Source organism: Pan paniscus, chromosome 12 (assembly GCF_029289425.2).
Source record: "Pan paniscus chromosome 12, NHGRI_mPanPan1-v2.0_pri, whole genome shotgun sequence".
Classification (NCBI taxonomy): domain Eukaryota; kingdom Metazoa; phylum Chordata; class Mammalia; order Primates; family Hominidae; genus Pan; species Pan paniscus.
This window is the reverse complement of record NC_073261.2, coordinates 70,764,868-70,780,161: the sequence shown is the minus strand read 5'-3', so window position 1 is coordinate 70,780,161 and position 15,294 is coordinate 70,764,868. Positions and strand designations below refer to the sequence as shown.

Sequence of the window (15,294 nt, the reverse complement as noted above, 5' to 3'; positions counted from 1 at the left end):
TACAAAAATTAGCCAGGTGTAGTGGCGGGTAACTGTAATCCCAGCTACTTGGAAGGCTGCAGCAGGAGAATCGCTTGAACCCGGGAGGCGGAGGTTGCATTGAACCCGAGCTCACGCCACTGCATTCCAGCCTGGGTGACAGAGCAAGACTCCATATAAAAAAAATAAAATAAAAAAGGCCAGGCATGGTGGCTCGTGCCTGTAATCCCAACATTTTGGGAGGCTGAGGGGGTGCAGATCACTTGAGGTCAGGAGTTCAAGACCAGCCCGACCAACATGGTGAAACCCCATCTCTACTAAAATACAAAAATTAGCTGGGCGTGGTGGTGCATGCCTATAATGCCAGCTACTCGGGTGGCTGAGGCTGGAGACTCGCTTCAACCTGGGAGGTGGAAGTTGCAGTGAGCGAAATCACGCCACTGCACTCCAGCCTGGGCAACAACAGAGCAAGACTCCATCTCCAAAAAACAAACAAACAAACAAAAAACTTCCAGTCTTGTAATATCCCACGTCCACCCTTTTCTAAGTACAGGATACTCCTGAGATTTAACTTATAATCACATTTTATCTCCTTAAGTCTACCATTATAAACTTTTAAAAAAGGATACCAAAATTAGTGTAACAAGATTTACTCATTTCAGTTACACAATTCCAAACTTTCCCCTGCAGGAAAACCAGTATTTACATTTGTTATATTTTCATCACTAGATGGCTAAGAGGAAATGCTAGTGATTAAAACACAGAAATCTGTTTCATGTAACTTTTTATTAAAAATAGTTTTTATATTGGACACATGTTTACAGATACCATTTTAAGAGGACCTAAGGCATACAAATGTGGGCTTTTGGCTTGCTTCACTGAATGAAGATAAAGATATAAAAACCCAGATCTGCCTGAGGGTAGTCATTTAAAGACAGCCGCTAATGTGGAATTCTCACAATTGTTCTTTTAAGGGATATTTTAAGCCTTGTTCTCTTATCGTCGTAGGTAAGCACTTGTACCATGAAAACCGTAACCTGTACTTCAAGAAAACATTCACATTTCTGCTACAAGAAAAGGTTCTGATGATTTAAATGTTTAAGACTTATGGCAGCTCTTCAGAAAGAAAAAGGAAGTCTTCATAAGATACAGAGATAGGGAGGCTGAGGCGGGTGGATTGTGAGGTCAGGAGTTTAAGACCAGCCTGGCCAAGATGGTGAAACCCAGTCTCTACTGAAAATACAAAAATTAGCCTGGCATGGTGACGGGCACCTGTAATCCCAGCTACTCAGGCTGAGGCAGAGAATTGCTTGAACCCAGGTGGCAGATGTTGCAATAAGCCGAAATCGTGCAACTACACTCCAGCCTGGGCAACAGAGCGAGACTCAAACAAACAAACAAAAAGTAACTAGGAAAGTGTTTTACATGTGGGCTTATTTTAAGAAGAAATTTACTAAAAGCTGAGAGATGGGTCTCAATAAAACTTGATGATTCAAAGAAAGTGGATGGGAACTTTACTGATCTTAGTTTAAAATATCCTGAGTCACCTGCCTTATGAGGTGGAAGGTCTTTCTTTCTTACTATATGTACACCTTTAATTGAAAAGGTGAGAAAAGCTCCATACTGTGATGCTATGATTTCCCCAAGGCTTACCTTCTATAAGTAGTCACTGATAAAGTGCCATTGACCCGCATTTGTTTAGAATTATTTCATTAAAATTGGGGTATGATCTAGCAGTTTATAATAAATATTTATGGATAATTTTATTGGCTTTTAAAAGATACTGTAAAATTGACATATCTCAAAATGGAGTTAATTTATATTTACAACAAACCAAACACAAACATCAATTATGGAATTACAGGGTCACATTTTAATTCCTGAATTTTACAGTTTAGCATTAATATCACCACATGTATACAAATGGTGTAAAACAAGTACAGTGGTATTTTTTAATACAAAATAAACATCTGTTTTATGGAAAAAAACTATACTTCATATCTACACAGACAGCTCATCTTTTCCAAACAATAGCCAAAATTAAAATTAACTACAAAATCTCCAAAACAGGGGAAACTGCTTTAGATTAAACGATTCCAGGAAAAATGGACCCGTAACACATTACAAGGGTGATCTAAAGATTGTGGCTGGAATTACTGTTAAAATTTTTTTTTCCCAATGCATTAAATTGTATTTTGGGGAGATTTTTCTCACTTTGGCATGATCTCAGATCATAGATGAGCAAACTAACATTAAAATATTTACAGTTAACTTGTTGCTCTAAAAATAAAACTTAACTGTTTGCCTCAATTTATTTTTAAAATTCACTTACGTATATGGAATGTGCTTTTACTCTTCTTAAAAAAGCAGCTTTCATATCACACCCTTGTTTACAGAAAAGCTACATGTGCTGCATGCTGACTTTGACACTTAAGTAGCTTCTTGGATCAAAATGGCTTCTAGATAGTAAATGCCACTTAATTCAGCACTATTCTTTGTTGGTCTGTATAAGTAATACTTTAAAACTTGCAGCTCTGGAAAGACAGAGAACTTTACCAACAAAGTAGAAAGTGATTTCAAAGTATCTTCCACAAAAGATTGTACTGGTAGGCAGTTGACAACATTCTGTTCGATCTACTCTCAAATTTCTAGAGAAAATCATTTTGGAATACTACTGTACTGATTCTTGGCCTTCGTTGTCTCTAAAAGTGCTGATTTTAACATTATCTTAAAACTGTCCAGTTTGAATTGAGCTTGTTTTCATCAATATACATATTGAAAATTCCTGGTGTAGAAAACTCAACATGTGCTGAATACGGGGTGTACTTCCCTTCAACTACCTAAAAGGCTGAACTTTTGTTAAATCTTAAAGAAATGGTCCCAACAGCTTAACTTCATTTTTTTAATGATAGTTGAATGTGTTTTCCATAAAAATTTCTTTTAAAAAGAGGCAACTGATTAAAACAACAACATGGCCAGCACCATTATACAAGTAATGTTATTGAGTTTACAACTGAAGTTCTGTAAAATTGTTTCTAGATCGACACCCCGAGGAGCAACCCTGCATTATTATATCAACCTTTTCCCCTCCCCTAAACCGTCCCCAAACCTGTGACTTTTCCTTGCTGAGAAGCTGTCTCCCAGGTTCTGGTTACTAATGTTTGTTTTGACAGCCTAAAAGGCAAACCCCTTAATTACTAGCAAGCAATCAAGTTCCTGGGAAGCCTGATTTTTATTAGAACTAAACTCTCTTAGCTGATATACTGTCTTTTGCTACTCCTTGTATATTTTATAAGTTCAATTGAGAAAGCTTTCTGATTCAGATTTTCAGCTCACTGAACAGTTGCAGCATTGTAAGACCACATGTTGAGGGTCCCCTAATAAATATTTTATGAGCCAAGACGAGGTCTTTTCCTGGGGGACGTTTCTTCTTCTTCATCTTCCTCTTCATCATCTGGATAATCCACTAAGCCAACCAAACTTCCCTATTGAAGAATTTAAAAATTTTTTCTTTAAACATATATAACAAAAAAGAGCTTTTAGTACAAATACAATCACTTGTAAAAATATCAGAAATCGTTTTTCTAAATCATATCAGAAATTAACATTTGAATTTGATAAAAGAACTGCTTGAAATTATGAACGTTTGAGTAGTAATTGGTAGCACTTGCAGTAACCCTTAACTTTTCTATCTGGTTCTTGGATTATTAATGATACTTCAAAACTCAATTCTGCAAAATTTTACTGTGGGAAAATGTCTACTTTTCCAAACAGTAGGGATAACAATTAACAACATTTGGAAGCTGGAAAGGACATTGGAGATGAACTGGTTCATTTCTCTAATTTCATTACCACAAGAAAGCCCCTTGTAGTCTTTGTTCATCTTGTGTATATTTCATCACTAAGTACACATCGTTTTCATTGTGCTTTTGAAGTACAGCTTAAATGGCTGGAGATAAACACATGAAATGATTCCTATAAAATAATAAGTAAAACATTTAGGGCTAGCTCGCTGACCAAAAGAACAATAAGGATGAGGTAATTCGTGGTCTTGGCTTTTGATGAGTAACAGACCTCTGTGAAAATCCTAGAAAAACTCTGGGTACTCTCCAGAAAATTACACATCCACAGGGTTTCATTCATTTTGAGCCAATCCCATGAAAACTTATGTCCTATAGGTTAAGAGGGCTACTGTAAACACTGTATTTAGTTCAAACCCTTCAGACCTCTAGGAGATAAACAAATACAACTGAAGTAACTCATACTTCATACCTAAAGTACTGAGGTATCGGGTTTTACCAGAATGTAACCAAATCAGTATAATATTAACCAACCAAAAAAAGGCCTCTGGGCAGCTAGAAACAGTTATCAGAAAGACTTATATACCTGTCTGAGAATCTGTTTCTTAACTTAATCACACACACATCTTAAGTCTGGATATGCAAGAAGCAATATGGCTAAACTGTTAAAAATAGGCTAACTGTAGGTCTGATGTCAAATTCTAATGACACCACGTTTTATGTAAAAAAAAACAAAAACAAAAAAAAAACTTTGGGGCTGGGCTTATGCCTGTAATCCCAGCACTTTGGGAGATTGAGGCGGATGGGTCACCTGAGAGATAATGAGTTCAAAACCAGCCTGGCCAACATAGCAAAACCCTATCTCTACTAAAAATACAAAAATTAGCCTGGCGTGATGGCAGGCACCTACCTGTAGTCCCAGCTACTCGGGAGGCTGAGGGACGAGAATCTCTTGAACCCAGGAGGTGGAGATTGCACCACTGCACTCTAGCCTGGGCAACAGAGCAAGACTCCATCTCAAAACAAAAACAAAAAAAAACACAAAACCTTGGGCAAGTGGTTTAATACCTCTGCCTCAGTTTGTCTGTAAAATTGGTATAGTAGTATTTAGGCCTCAGTGAACTATTTTGAAATTTAAATTGATGGCCAGGCGCAGTGGCTCACACCTGTAATCCTAGCATTTTGGGAGGCCAAGGTAGGTGGATCACCTGAGGTCAGGAGTTCGAGTCCAGCCTGACCAACATGGTGAAACTCCATCTCTACTAAAAATAAAAAAATTAGCCAGGAGTGGTGGCGCATGCCTGTAATCCCAGCTGCTTCAGAGGCTGAGGCAGGAGAATTGCTTGAACCCGGGAGGCAGAGGCTGCAGTGAGCCAAGATTGCACCACTGCACTCCAGCCTGGGCAGCAAGAACAAGACTCCATCACAAAAATAAATAAATAAATAAATAAATTGATAACCAAACATCTGAAGCACTTCAGCACAGTGCTTCGTATGTAGTTAGTGTTCAATAAGTCCTATTAGCTGCTATTACTACTATCATTTTTTTATTATTTTGTTTCTAAGCCAAACAAATTGGAAGAGAGGAAAAACAAGAAATAATTCTGGTATAAAAAGGCACCAATCTGATAATCAAAAAGATGACAGCAAAGTTACAAAGTTTTAATTATGCTTAGTATTACATATCATAACATACAAACATTTGTATTCCAAATGGTTAACACTTGTTTCTGCCCAAGATTAATAAATTGTCTGAAAAACTCAGTTATACAATTTGAGTTTTACTTATATTATCTCTGCAAACTAACATACATTTAAAACATGTTTACAATAAAAATAATAAAAATGCAAAATATGAAATGTTGGAAGTAAAAAGGCCTGTAATCTAGAGATGCACTTTGTGAAGCTGATTCCATACTTTTAATATGTATCTAGAAATGTACTGTTTTAAAATAGCAGATTGAAATTATACTTACTCTTTTACAATCATGTTCATATAAAAAAAGCTTTTGATGTCAGTACATAAAGTTCCATTTCATTGTTTTAAACCCTTGCATTCCATGGTATGAATATATATATATATATATATTTTTTTTATTTTTTAAGAGTCTTGCTCTGTCGCCTGAGCTAGAGTACAGTTGTGTGATCTCAGTTCACTGCAACCTCTGTCTCCAGGGTGCAAGTGATTCCTGTGCCTCAGCCACCCAAGTAGCTTGGACTACATGCATGCACCACCATGCCTGGCTAACTTTTGTATTTTTAGTAGAGATGGGGTTTCACCATGTTGGCCAGGCTGGCCTTGAACTCCTGGCCTCAAGTGATCTGCCCACCTCAGACTCCCAAAGCCGAGCCACCATGCTCGGCTTCATCATATACTTTAATTCCTGAATTTCTGGTTGGACATTTGGGTTGTTTTTGCAGGGTATTTAGGTAAGAAATTTAAAAAGTAAATACCAGCAAAGAAAACAGGAGAAGAGAGAACAGCAGTTTAGAGTTGCCAAGGCATTTTTGGAAAAGAGAAATCAGAGGCAAGGCAAGTCATACAACAGGAAGAAGCCAAGAACTAAGTATTTGCAGAGGGATACAGAAACGAGAAACTGATTTGTCTTAAGAAAACCCCAGAAAGAAGCTAGGCAGTAAAGGCACCAAAATATTGGGGAAAGCAGGGAAAACAGTTTAATTATAGTAAAACAGACAACTGGGTCATTGATTCTACACCTCTGACAGCCAGGAGATTTCTGTTCCTCCACCATCACCAACTACAGAGAATTCTACAGAGAAAATGACTCTATAAAGAATAAACTCTATAGAGAATGTAATGAACTTTACAGAGCAAAGGACCATATACTTCATGACTTTAGGCAAAGTAAAGGGCATGGGTAAGGCCAGGCTGAAAATGAAAGAATAAATTTAAATTTTGTATACTGAGCAGACACGCCTACCCCACAATAAGCTTTGCTATGTAGGCACTCAGAACACTAACAACCATGCTTATACTTACAAGGTGTAAGAGACTAGCTTTGTCTGTAAAAATTAGATGGCTTCACAGGAGTATGGGGGGAACTACAAACAACTAACACCTCCCGAAAAAAGCAGGGCACTACTCTCTAAGTCCATACCATAAAGTCAAGTTTTTAAAGTGTATAATTTTCACACACCATAAACTCACCCTTTTAGAGCATATAATTCAGTGGTTTTAGTATATTCACAAGTTACGTAATCACCACCAATTCCAGAACATTTCCACCATTTCACCCACCAAAAAAAGTCCCCATAAACAGTCCTCATTCCCCCACCACACCCCACACCACCCAGCTCTTGGCAACCACTAACCTACTTTGTTTCTGCGGATTTGCTTATTCTGGACAGTTCATATAAATGGAATCATACAATATGTGGTCTTTTGTGACTGGTTTACTTCAATTACCACAATGTTTTCAAAGTTAATCTATGCTTAGCATATCAGGACTTCATTCTTTTTTATGGCCAAATAATATCCACTGTATGAATATGCTACATTTTGTGTATCCATTCATCAGCTGAGAGACATTTGGGTTATTCTTACTTTTTGGCTATTATGAAAAATACTGCTATTAACATTCATATACAAGTTTTACAGTGGACACATGTTTTCAATTTTCTTACAATATATACCTAGGAAATGAGGTAGCTGGGTCATATGGTAACTCTGGGTCATATGGTACTCTGACTTTTTGGGGAACCGCCAGACTGTACTCCAAAGCTGCTACACCATTTTATTTTTATATATTTATTTCTTGAGACATTGTCTTAGAGACTCAAAAGTGCAGTGATGTGATCTCGGCTCATTGCAACCTCTGCCCGCTGGGCTCAAGTGATACTCCCACCTCAGCCTCCCGAATAGCTGGGACCACAGGCATGTGCCACCATGTCCAGCTAATTTTTGTAGACGGGGTTTTGCCATGTTGCCCAGGCTGGTCTCGAGCTCCTGGGCTTAAGCGATGCTCCTGCCTCGGCCTCCCAAAATGCTGGGATTACAGGCATAAGCCGATGCACCAGGCCTGTTGTGCTATTTTATATTCTCACTAGCAATGGGTGTCACAATTTACATTCTTGCCAACACTTGTTTTTGTGCATCTTTTTTATTATAGCTATCCTAGAGGATGTGAAATGCTATCATATTGTGATTTTGACTTGCATTTCCCTTACTAATGATGCTAAACATCTTTCCACATGTTTATATGGGCCACTTGTGTATCTTCTTTGCAGAAATGTCTATTAAAATCCTTTGTCCATTTTAAAACGGGGTTGTCATGCTGAGGTGTAAGAGTTCTTTATATATTCTGGATACCAGTTACTTATCAGATATATCATTTACAAATATTTCCTCCCATTTTGTGGATTGTCTTTTCAATTTATGGTAGTATCCTTTGGAGTACAAAATTTTTGAATTTTGAATGAGTCCAATTTATTATTTTTCTTTTGTCACTTGAGCTATTTGTGTCATATCTAAGAAATCACTGCCTAAATCCAAGGTCATAGATATTTATGCCTTTTTTTAAAAAAGAGTTTTAGACTTTCAACTTTTACATTTGGATCTTTTCATCCATTTTGAGAGGAGTTTTGTATATGATGTGAGATAGGGATCTAACTTCATTCTTCTGCATGTGGATATCCAGTTGTAACATTTATTGAAAAGGGTATTGTGGCCGGGCGCGGTGGCTCACGCCTGTAATCCCAACACTTTGGGAGGCCGAGGCAGGCAGATCACGAAGTCAGGAGATCGAGAACATCCTGGCTAACACAGTGAAATCCCATCTCTACTAAAAATACAAAAAATTAGCCAGGCGTGGTGGTGGGCACCTGTAGTCCCAGCTACTCAGGAGGCTGAGGTAGGAAAATGGCGTGAACCTGGGAGGCGGAGCTTGCAGTGAGCCAAGATTGCACCACCGCACTCCAGCCTGGGCAACAGAACAAGACTCCGTCTAAAAAAAAAAAAAAAAAAAGAAAGAAAGAAAAAGAGTATTCTTTCCCCCATCAAATTGTCTTGGCACTCTTATTAAAATCTGCCTTATTTTTTTTTATGAAAGGAAATCCTAAGATCACCACTTGAGTAAAGTTTCCAATATGAAAGAAAGGATCAAAATAAATGACAACAATAACCTATGAAAAAGCCCTTTGGGAGGCCGAGGTGGGTGAATCACTTAAGATCAGGAGTTCCTGACGAGCCTGGCCAACATGGTGAAACCCCATCTCTACTGAAAATACAAAAATTAGCCAGGCATGGTGTCGCACACCTGTAATCCTAGAACATTATAATAAATGCACATTCTATAGAGAAATACACACGTATATGAAATGATATATGCAAGTGGTCACATATTGCAGCAATGATTTTAACTACAAAAAGCTGCAAACAACTTTAATGCCCATCGCATTGATAGGGGCTAATTATAAATTGTTATATCCATACTTTTAAGTTCTATGCAGGAAATCTCTAATGTCCTGATATGAAGAGCTCACCAAGATAAATTTGCTACACAAAGAAGCAAAATAACAGGTTTCTCTACTGTGAATCTGTGACGTGTTTATTTTAGTATCCACAAATGGCTTCTCATTCTGATTTTATATTTTTCCTCATAGAAAATGTTTTACAGTTACACAACTAAAGAAGTATTTTGTGTCTTTATGACATTTATATCATAAAAACAAATGTTTTAATTCATTAGTAGCTAATGTCTAGCCAGCCTTCAACTATAGCAATTAACACTGTTAGTGAAACTGGCTAAACCAAAGGGCAATTGGTGATAAAGAATCTGTCACCACTTACGAATGTGGGCATGGTTTGTTAAGAAGGTTGAGAGCAAATTAAAGTGGTGCTTAACTTCTGTCAACTCCTGTCTTGCTTAATTTCAAAATTCTGTGTCTACAGTGATAGAGCAACTGTTTCCCAAGAACACTGTTTTTATCCCTATCTCTAAAAAGGATGTATAACAGATGTATTCTGTAATCTGCTGTTACTGTCAAGAAGAGTGAAAAAGGTGTTGGTGCTTGCATTTAATTTTGCTCATTCATAAGTAAATTATCTGAAAGGATAATAAAAACTCAGGGAAATATAACAGAAAATATAACAGGAAAACAAAATGAATAGTAGGATATAAAAGTAGGATAGAAAAGGTATGCAGTATTGACATATTATTAGAAATAGAAGACACAGCTAAAAGAGTTCAAAGGTATCTTTGTGGAGGGGAACAGAGGGACTGATTTTTTTCTAATATAAACTTGCCTTTTGGTAATATTTGACTTTTGAAAGTACGTGCATGTATTACTTTGATTAAAAAAAAAAAAGAAAAAAAAGAAAAGCTAATATATATTGAGAAGGTGTCAAGCAGTGTTCTCAGCATTTTACATTTGTTAAATAATTTAATCTTCCCAACAAGCTTATAAAGTAGGTACTACCTTACCCCTTTTTAAAACAAGAAAGTCGGCCGGGCATGGTGGCTAACACCTGTTAATCCTAACACTGTGGGAAGCTGAGCAGGACTGCTTGAGACCAGCAGTCTGAGACCAGCCTGGGCAACATGGCAAAAACCCATCTCTACCAAAAATAGAAAAATTAGCCAGGCATAGTGGCATGCGCCAGCACTCCCAGCTACTCGGGAGGCTGAGGTGGGAGGATCAGTTGAGCCCAGGAGGTGGCGGAGGCAGTGAGCTGTGATCACACCACTGCACTCCAGGCTGGGTGACAGAGTGAGACTCTGTAACAACAACGACGATGACGACAACGACGACGACGACGAAGCAGGAAGGCAGGGAGCTTAAGGCCCAGAGAGATTACTTATACAAGGTGATACAGCTAGAAAGAGGCAGAGCCAAGGTTTGAACCCAAACAATACAACCCTATGGTAAATATTCTTTTTTGAGCAGGGTCTCATTCTCCTGTTTAGGCTGGAGTGCAGTGGCAAGATCATGGCTCACTGAAGCCTCCACCTCTCAGGCTCAAACCATTCTCCTGCCTGACTCTTGAGTAGCTGGGACCACAGGTGTGTGCCACCACACCCAGCTAATTTTTTAATACTTTTTGTAGAGATGGGGTCTCACCTTGTTGCCCAGACTGGTCTTGGACTCCTGCGCTCAAGCGATCCTCCTGCCTTGGCCTCCCACAGTGCTAGGATACTGTGCCCAGCCCAAACATTCTTAATGTAGTGTCACAATATTACTCTAAATTGTCCCATCATAAAGTTGAAAACTAATTTTAAAATTTTCCAGTTGAAAAACATAAAATATGTTTCAAATACCGAATACCATGAAAATGCTATTGTCAAGAGCCTATCTCACTATACTACTGAATGAAAATTCTACATTTTTGTAAAATAAACTCAGACTTATATTTTGTGTTCCAAACAAGATGCATTCCTTTAGTTAGGTATGTACTACCAAGGTGTTTCTGCTTGTCTTTTACCTTTATACAATAGTTGTCCCATATTTATGCCTTTTTATTTTAAGCCACTCCTTTTTGGGAAAAAAGGATGATTTCATATAACATATGAACAAGAAAAATGTTTCATATAAAATTTAAACTTGTTTATAAAAAAAGTAACCAAGGGAAATACATTTGTTATAAGAACAACAGAAAGTCTAATATCCTTAACTAAAGATTCATCGACAATAATATAATCCAATTTGCAGAGAAGAGCAGATTCAAAAGGCTAATATTTAGCCTTACTACTAATAAAGTATACACAATTGGAAATGAGATATTACATACTGTCTTCCCTACCTAACTGGCAAATACTAAAAATAATTATAGCACTGGCAAAGCTGCAATTGGCCAGGCACACTCATACACAGTTTATGGTAACATAAACTGGCATAGACTTAATGAAGATGAATTTCACCGTATGTGTGAAGACATTCTACTACTAAACTATCCAAGAAAATAATTTAAAATGCAGTAACACTAAGTAGTCAGTGAAATATTAGAATCAACTTAAGTGCTCCAAAATAGAATGGGGGACAGGGAGGAAGGATGCTTACTTACATTTATTATCATAAGCCTAAATAAAATGAAATTCTCTTTGGGAGGCCGAGGTGGGCGGATCATGAGGTCAAGAGATCGAGACCATCCTGGCCAACATGGTGAAACCCCGTCTCTACTAAAAATACAAAAATTAGCTGGGTGTGGTGGCACGCGCCTGTAGTCCCAGCTACTTGGGAGACTGAGGCAGGAGAACTGCTTGAACCCGGGAGGCGGAGGCTGCAGTGAGCCGAGATCACTCCACTGCACTCCAGCCTGGCGACAGAGTGAGACTCTGTCTCAAAAAATAAAATAAAATAAAATAAAATTCTACAATCAACGTTTTGATAACAGAAAAATTCTAAACAATTCATTGAAATTGTTTTGATTATCCAAATTTTTTTCAGTAAACATGAAAAAAATCTCACAGACAGGAAAAGCAAAGTTTGTGTGTAATGCTGTTTCACCTACCTTGGTGGCTGTTACTGACGTAGGCAAGTTTGTGGTTTTGGAAGAGGATCCATTAGAAGTTGCTGGTGGTGTCTGAGCCACTACAGATTTACTGTTTGTTCCATTAGCAGCACTGGCAGAGTGGGAGAAAGTAAATTTGAAGCCACCAGGAGATGTCCTTTTGGGAAGGTTTTCCTTGTCTTCACTTTCTTTTGCTAAAGCAAAAGTAAAATTTTGAACGTATATCAATAAATACTGCTAAGTCAAAACATCTAAAAACAGCAGTAATTAAAAAACTTATAAAACATTGCTGCCCGGGCATGGTGGCTCACGCCTGTAATCCCAACACTTTGGGAGGCTGAGGCAGGCAGATCACCCAAGGCCGGAGTTCAAGACCAGCCTGACCAACATGGAGAAACCCCGTCTCTACTAAAAATACAAAATTAGCCGGGTGTGGTGGCGCATGTCTATAATCTTAGCTACTTGGGAGGCTGAGGCAGGAGAATCACTTGAACCTGGGAGGCAGAGGTTGTGGTGAGCCGAGATCGCACCACTGCACTCCAGCCTGGGCAACAAGAGCGAAACTCCATCTCAAAAAAAAAACAAAAAAACAAAAAACAAAATAACACCAAAATTAATTGCCTTTGTTTCCTAAGAACTTTTGAAAAAGAACATGATGTGTACAGTGATGATATGGTCTGGCTCTGTGTCCCCACCCAAATCGCAAATCAAATTGTAATCCCCACATGTCAGGGGGAGGGACCTGGTGAGAGGTGACTGGATCATGGGGGTGGATTTCGCCCTTGCTGTTCTTGTGATAGTGAGTTCTCACGAGATCTGGTTGTTCCAAAGGGTGGCACTTCTCCCCTTGCTCTCTCTCTCCTGCTGCCATGTAACACATGCCTTGTTTCCCATTCACCTTCCGCCACAAGTTTCCTGAGGCCTCCCCAGCTATGTGGAATTTTAAGTCAATTATACCTCTTTTCTTCATAAATTACACAGTCTCAGGTAGTTCTTTAGAGCAGTGTGAAAACGAACTACACAGAAAATTGGTACCAGGAATGTGGTACTGCTATAAAGATACCTGAAAATGGCAGGGCGCAGTGGCTCACGCCTGTAATCCCAGCACTTTGGGTGGCTGAGGAGGGTGGATCACTTGAGGTCAGGAGTTCAAGATCAGCCTGGCCAACATGATGAAATCTATTCTCTATTAAAAATACAAAAATTAGCTGGGGGTGGTGGTGCACACCTATAATCCCAGCTGCTCTGGTGGCTGAGGCAGGAGAATTGCTTGAACCCTGGAGGCAGAGGATGCAGTGAGCTGAGATTGTGCCACTGCACACCAGCATGGACGACAGATTAAGACTCCATCTCAAAAAAAAAAGATACCTGAAAACGTGGAAGCGACTTTGGAACTGGGTAACAGACAGAGGTTGGAACAATTTGGAGGGCTTAGAAAAAGACAGGAAGATATGGGAAAGTCTGGAACTTCCTAAAGACTTGTTGACTGGTTTTGACCAAAATGCTAACAGTGATATGGACAATGAAGTCCAGGCTGAGGAGGTCTCAGATGGAGGTGAGGAACTTATTCGGAACTGGAGTAAAGGTCATACTTGGTATGCCTTAGCAAAGAGACTGGCGGCATTTTGTCCCTGCCCTAGAGATCTGTGGAACTTGAACTTGAGAGAGATGATTTAGGGTATCTGGTGGAAGAAATTTCTAAGCAGCAAAGCATTCAAGTGGTGGCCTGGGCTGGGCACAGTGGCTCATGCCTGTAACCCCAGCACTCTGGGAGGCTGAGGTGGGTGGACCACTTGAGCTCAGGAGTTGGAGACCAGCCTGGCCAACAGGGTGAAACCCTGTCTCTACTAAAAATACAAAAATTAGCTGGGCGTGGTGGCACACACCTATAGTCCCAGCTACTTGGGAGGCTGAGGCAGGACAATCAGTTGAACCTGGGAGGCAGAGGTTGCAGTGAGCTCAGATCATGCCACTGCATTCCAGCCTGGGCAACAGAGAGAGACTCCATCTCAGAAAAAAAAAAAAAAGAGGCCTTCTGGCTGTTTCTAAAAGCGTACGCTCATATGCATGAAGAAAGAGATGGTCTGAAATTAGAATTTATATTTAAAAGGGAGCAGAGCATAAAGTTTGGAAAACTTGCAGCCTGACCATGCAGTAGAAAAGAAAACCCCATTTTCTGGGGAGAAATTCAAGCTGGCTGCAGAAATCTGAATAAGTAACAAGGAACCAAATGTTAATTCACAGGCCCAGAGGCCTAGGAGGGAAAAATGGTTTTGTGAGCTGGGCCCAGGGCCCTGCTGCTCTGTGCAGTCTTGGGACACCCTGCATCCCAGGTGCTGCAGCTCCAGCCATGGCGAAAAGGAGCCAAGGTACAGCTTGGGCCATGGCTTTAGAGCATGCAAGCCCCAACTCTTGGTGGCTTCCATGTGACACTGGGCCTGTGGGGCAGAGGCAAGAACTGAGGTTTGGTAACCTCTGATTCTCAAACCACCTAGATTTCAGAAGACATATAGAAATGCCTGGATATCTAGGCAGAAATCTGCTGCAGGGGCAGAGCTCTTATGAAGAACCTCTACTAGGGCAGTGCGGAAGGGAAATGTGAGGTTGGAGCCCCCACACAGAGTCCCCACTGGGATACTGCCTAGTGGAGCCATGAGAAGAGGGCCACCATCCTCCAGACCCCAGAACAGTAGATCTACCAACAGCTTGCACCATGCACCTGGAAAAGCCACAGGCACTCAACTCTAGCCCATGAAAGCAGCCATGGGGGCTGTACCTGGCAAAGCCATAGGGGCGAAGCCAGCCGTGGCCCTGGGAGCCTACCTGTTGTATCAGCATGCCCTGGATATGAAACATGGAGTCAAAGGAGATTATTTTGGAGCTTTAAGATTTAAAGACTGCCCTGCTGGGCTTCGCACTTGCCCAGGGCCTGTAGCCCCTTTGTTTTGGCCAATTTCTTCCATTTGGAATGGGAGCATTTACCCAATGTCTGTACCCCCATTGTATCTTGGAGGTAACTAACTTGTTTTTTATTTTATAGGATCATAG

At 39.7% G+C, this 15,294-nt stretch overlaps 1 protein-coding gene across 16 annotated transcripts in view; it reads right to left on the bottom strand.

Annotated features, from left to right (window-relative positions):
- The window catches only part of PPP4R3B (protein phosphatase 4 regulatory subunit 3B), a 119,750-nt gene that overhangs the window by 36,892 nt on the left and 67,564 nt on the right, over window positions 1-15,294 (bottom strand). For 6 of the 16 annotated variants that reach the window (XM_034953183.3, XM_055107917.2, XM_063594942.1 and 3 more), the window contains 2 exons: window positions 12,247-12,440; window positions 1,833-3,464 (listed from right to left, as the gene is read on the bottom strand). In XM_034953183.3, the coding sequence (XP_034809074.1) occupies window positions 3,369-3,464; window positions 12,247-12,440 (290 nt within the window). In that variant the 3' untranslated portion in view covers window positions 1,833-3,368. Of the gene's footprint in view, window positions 1-746; window positions 3,465-12,246; window positions 12,441-15,294 lie in introns of those variants that run through there. The other 10 variants (XM_063594937.1, XM_055107916.2, XM_034953181.3 and 7 more) reach the window with 2 other exon arrangements.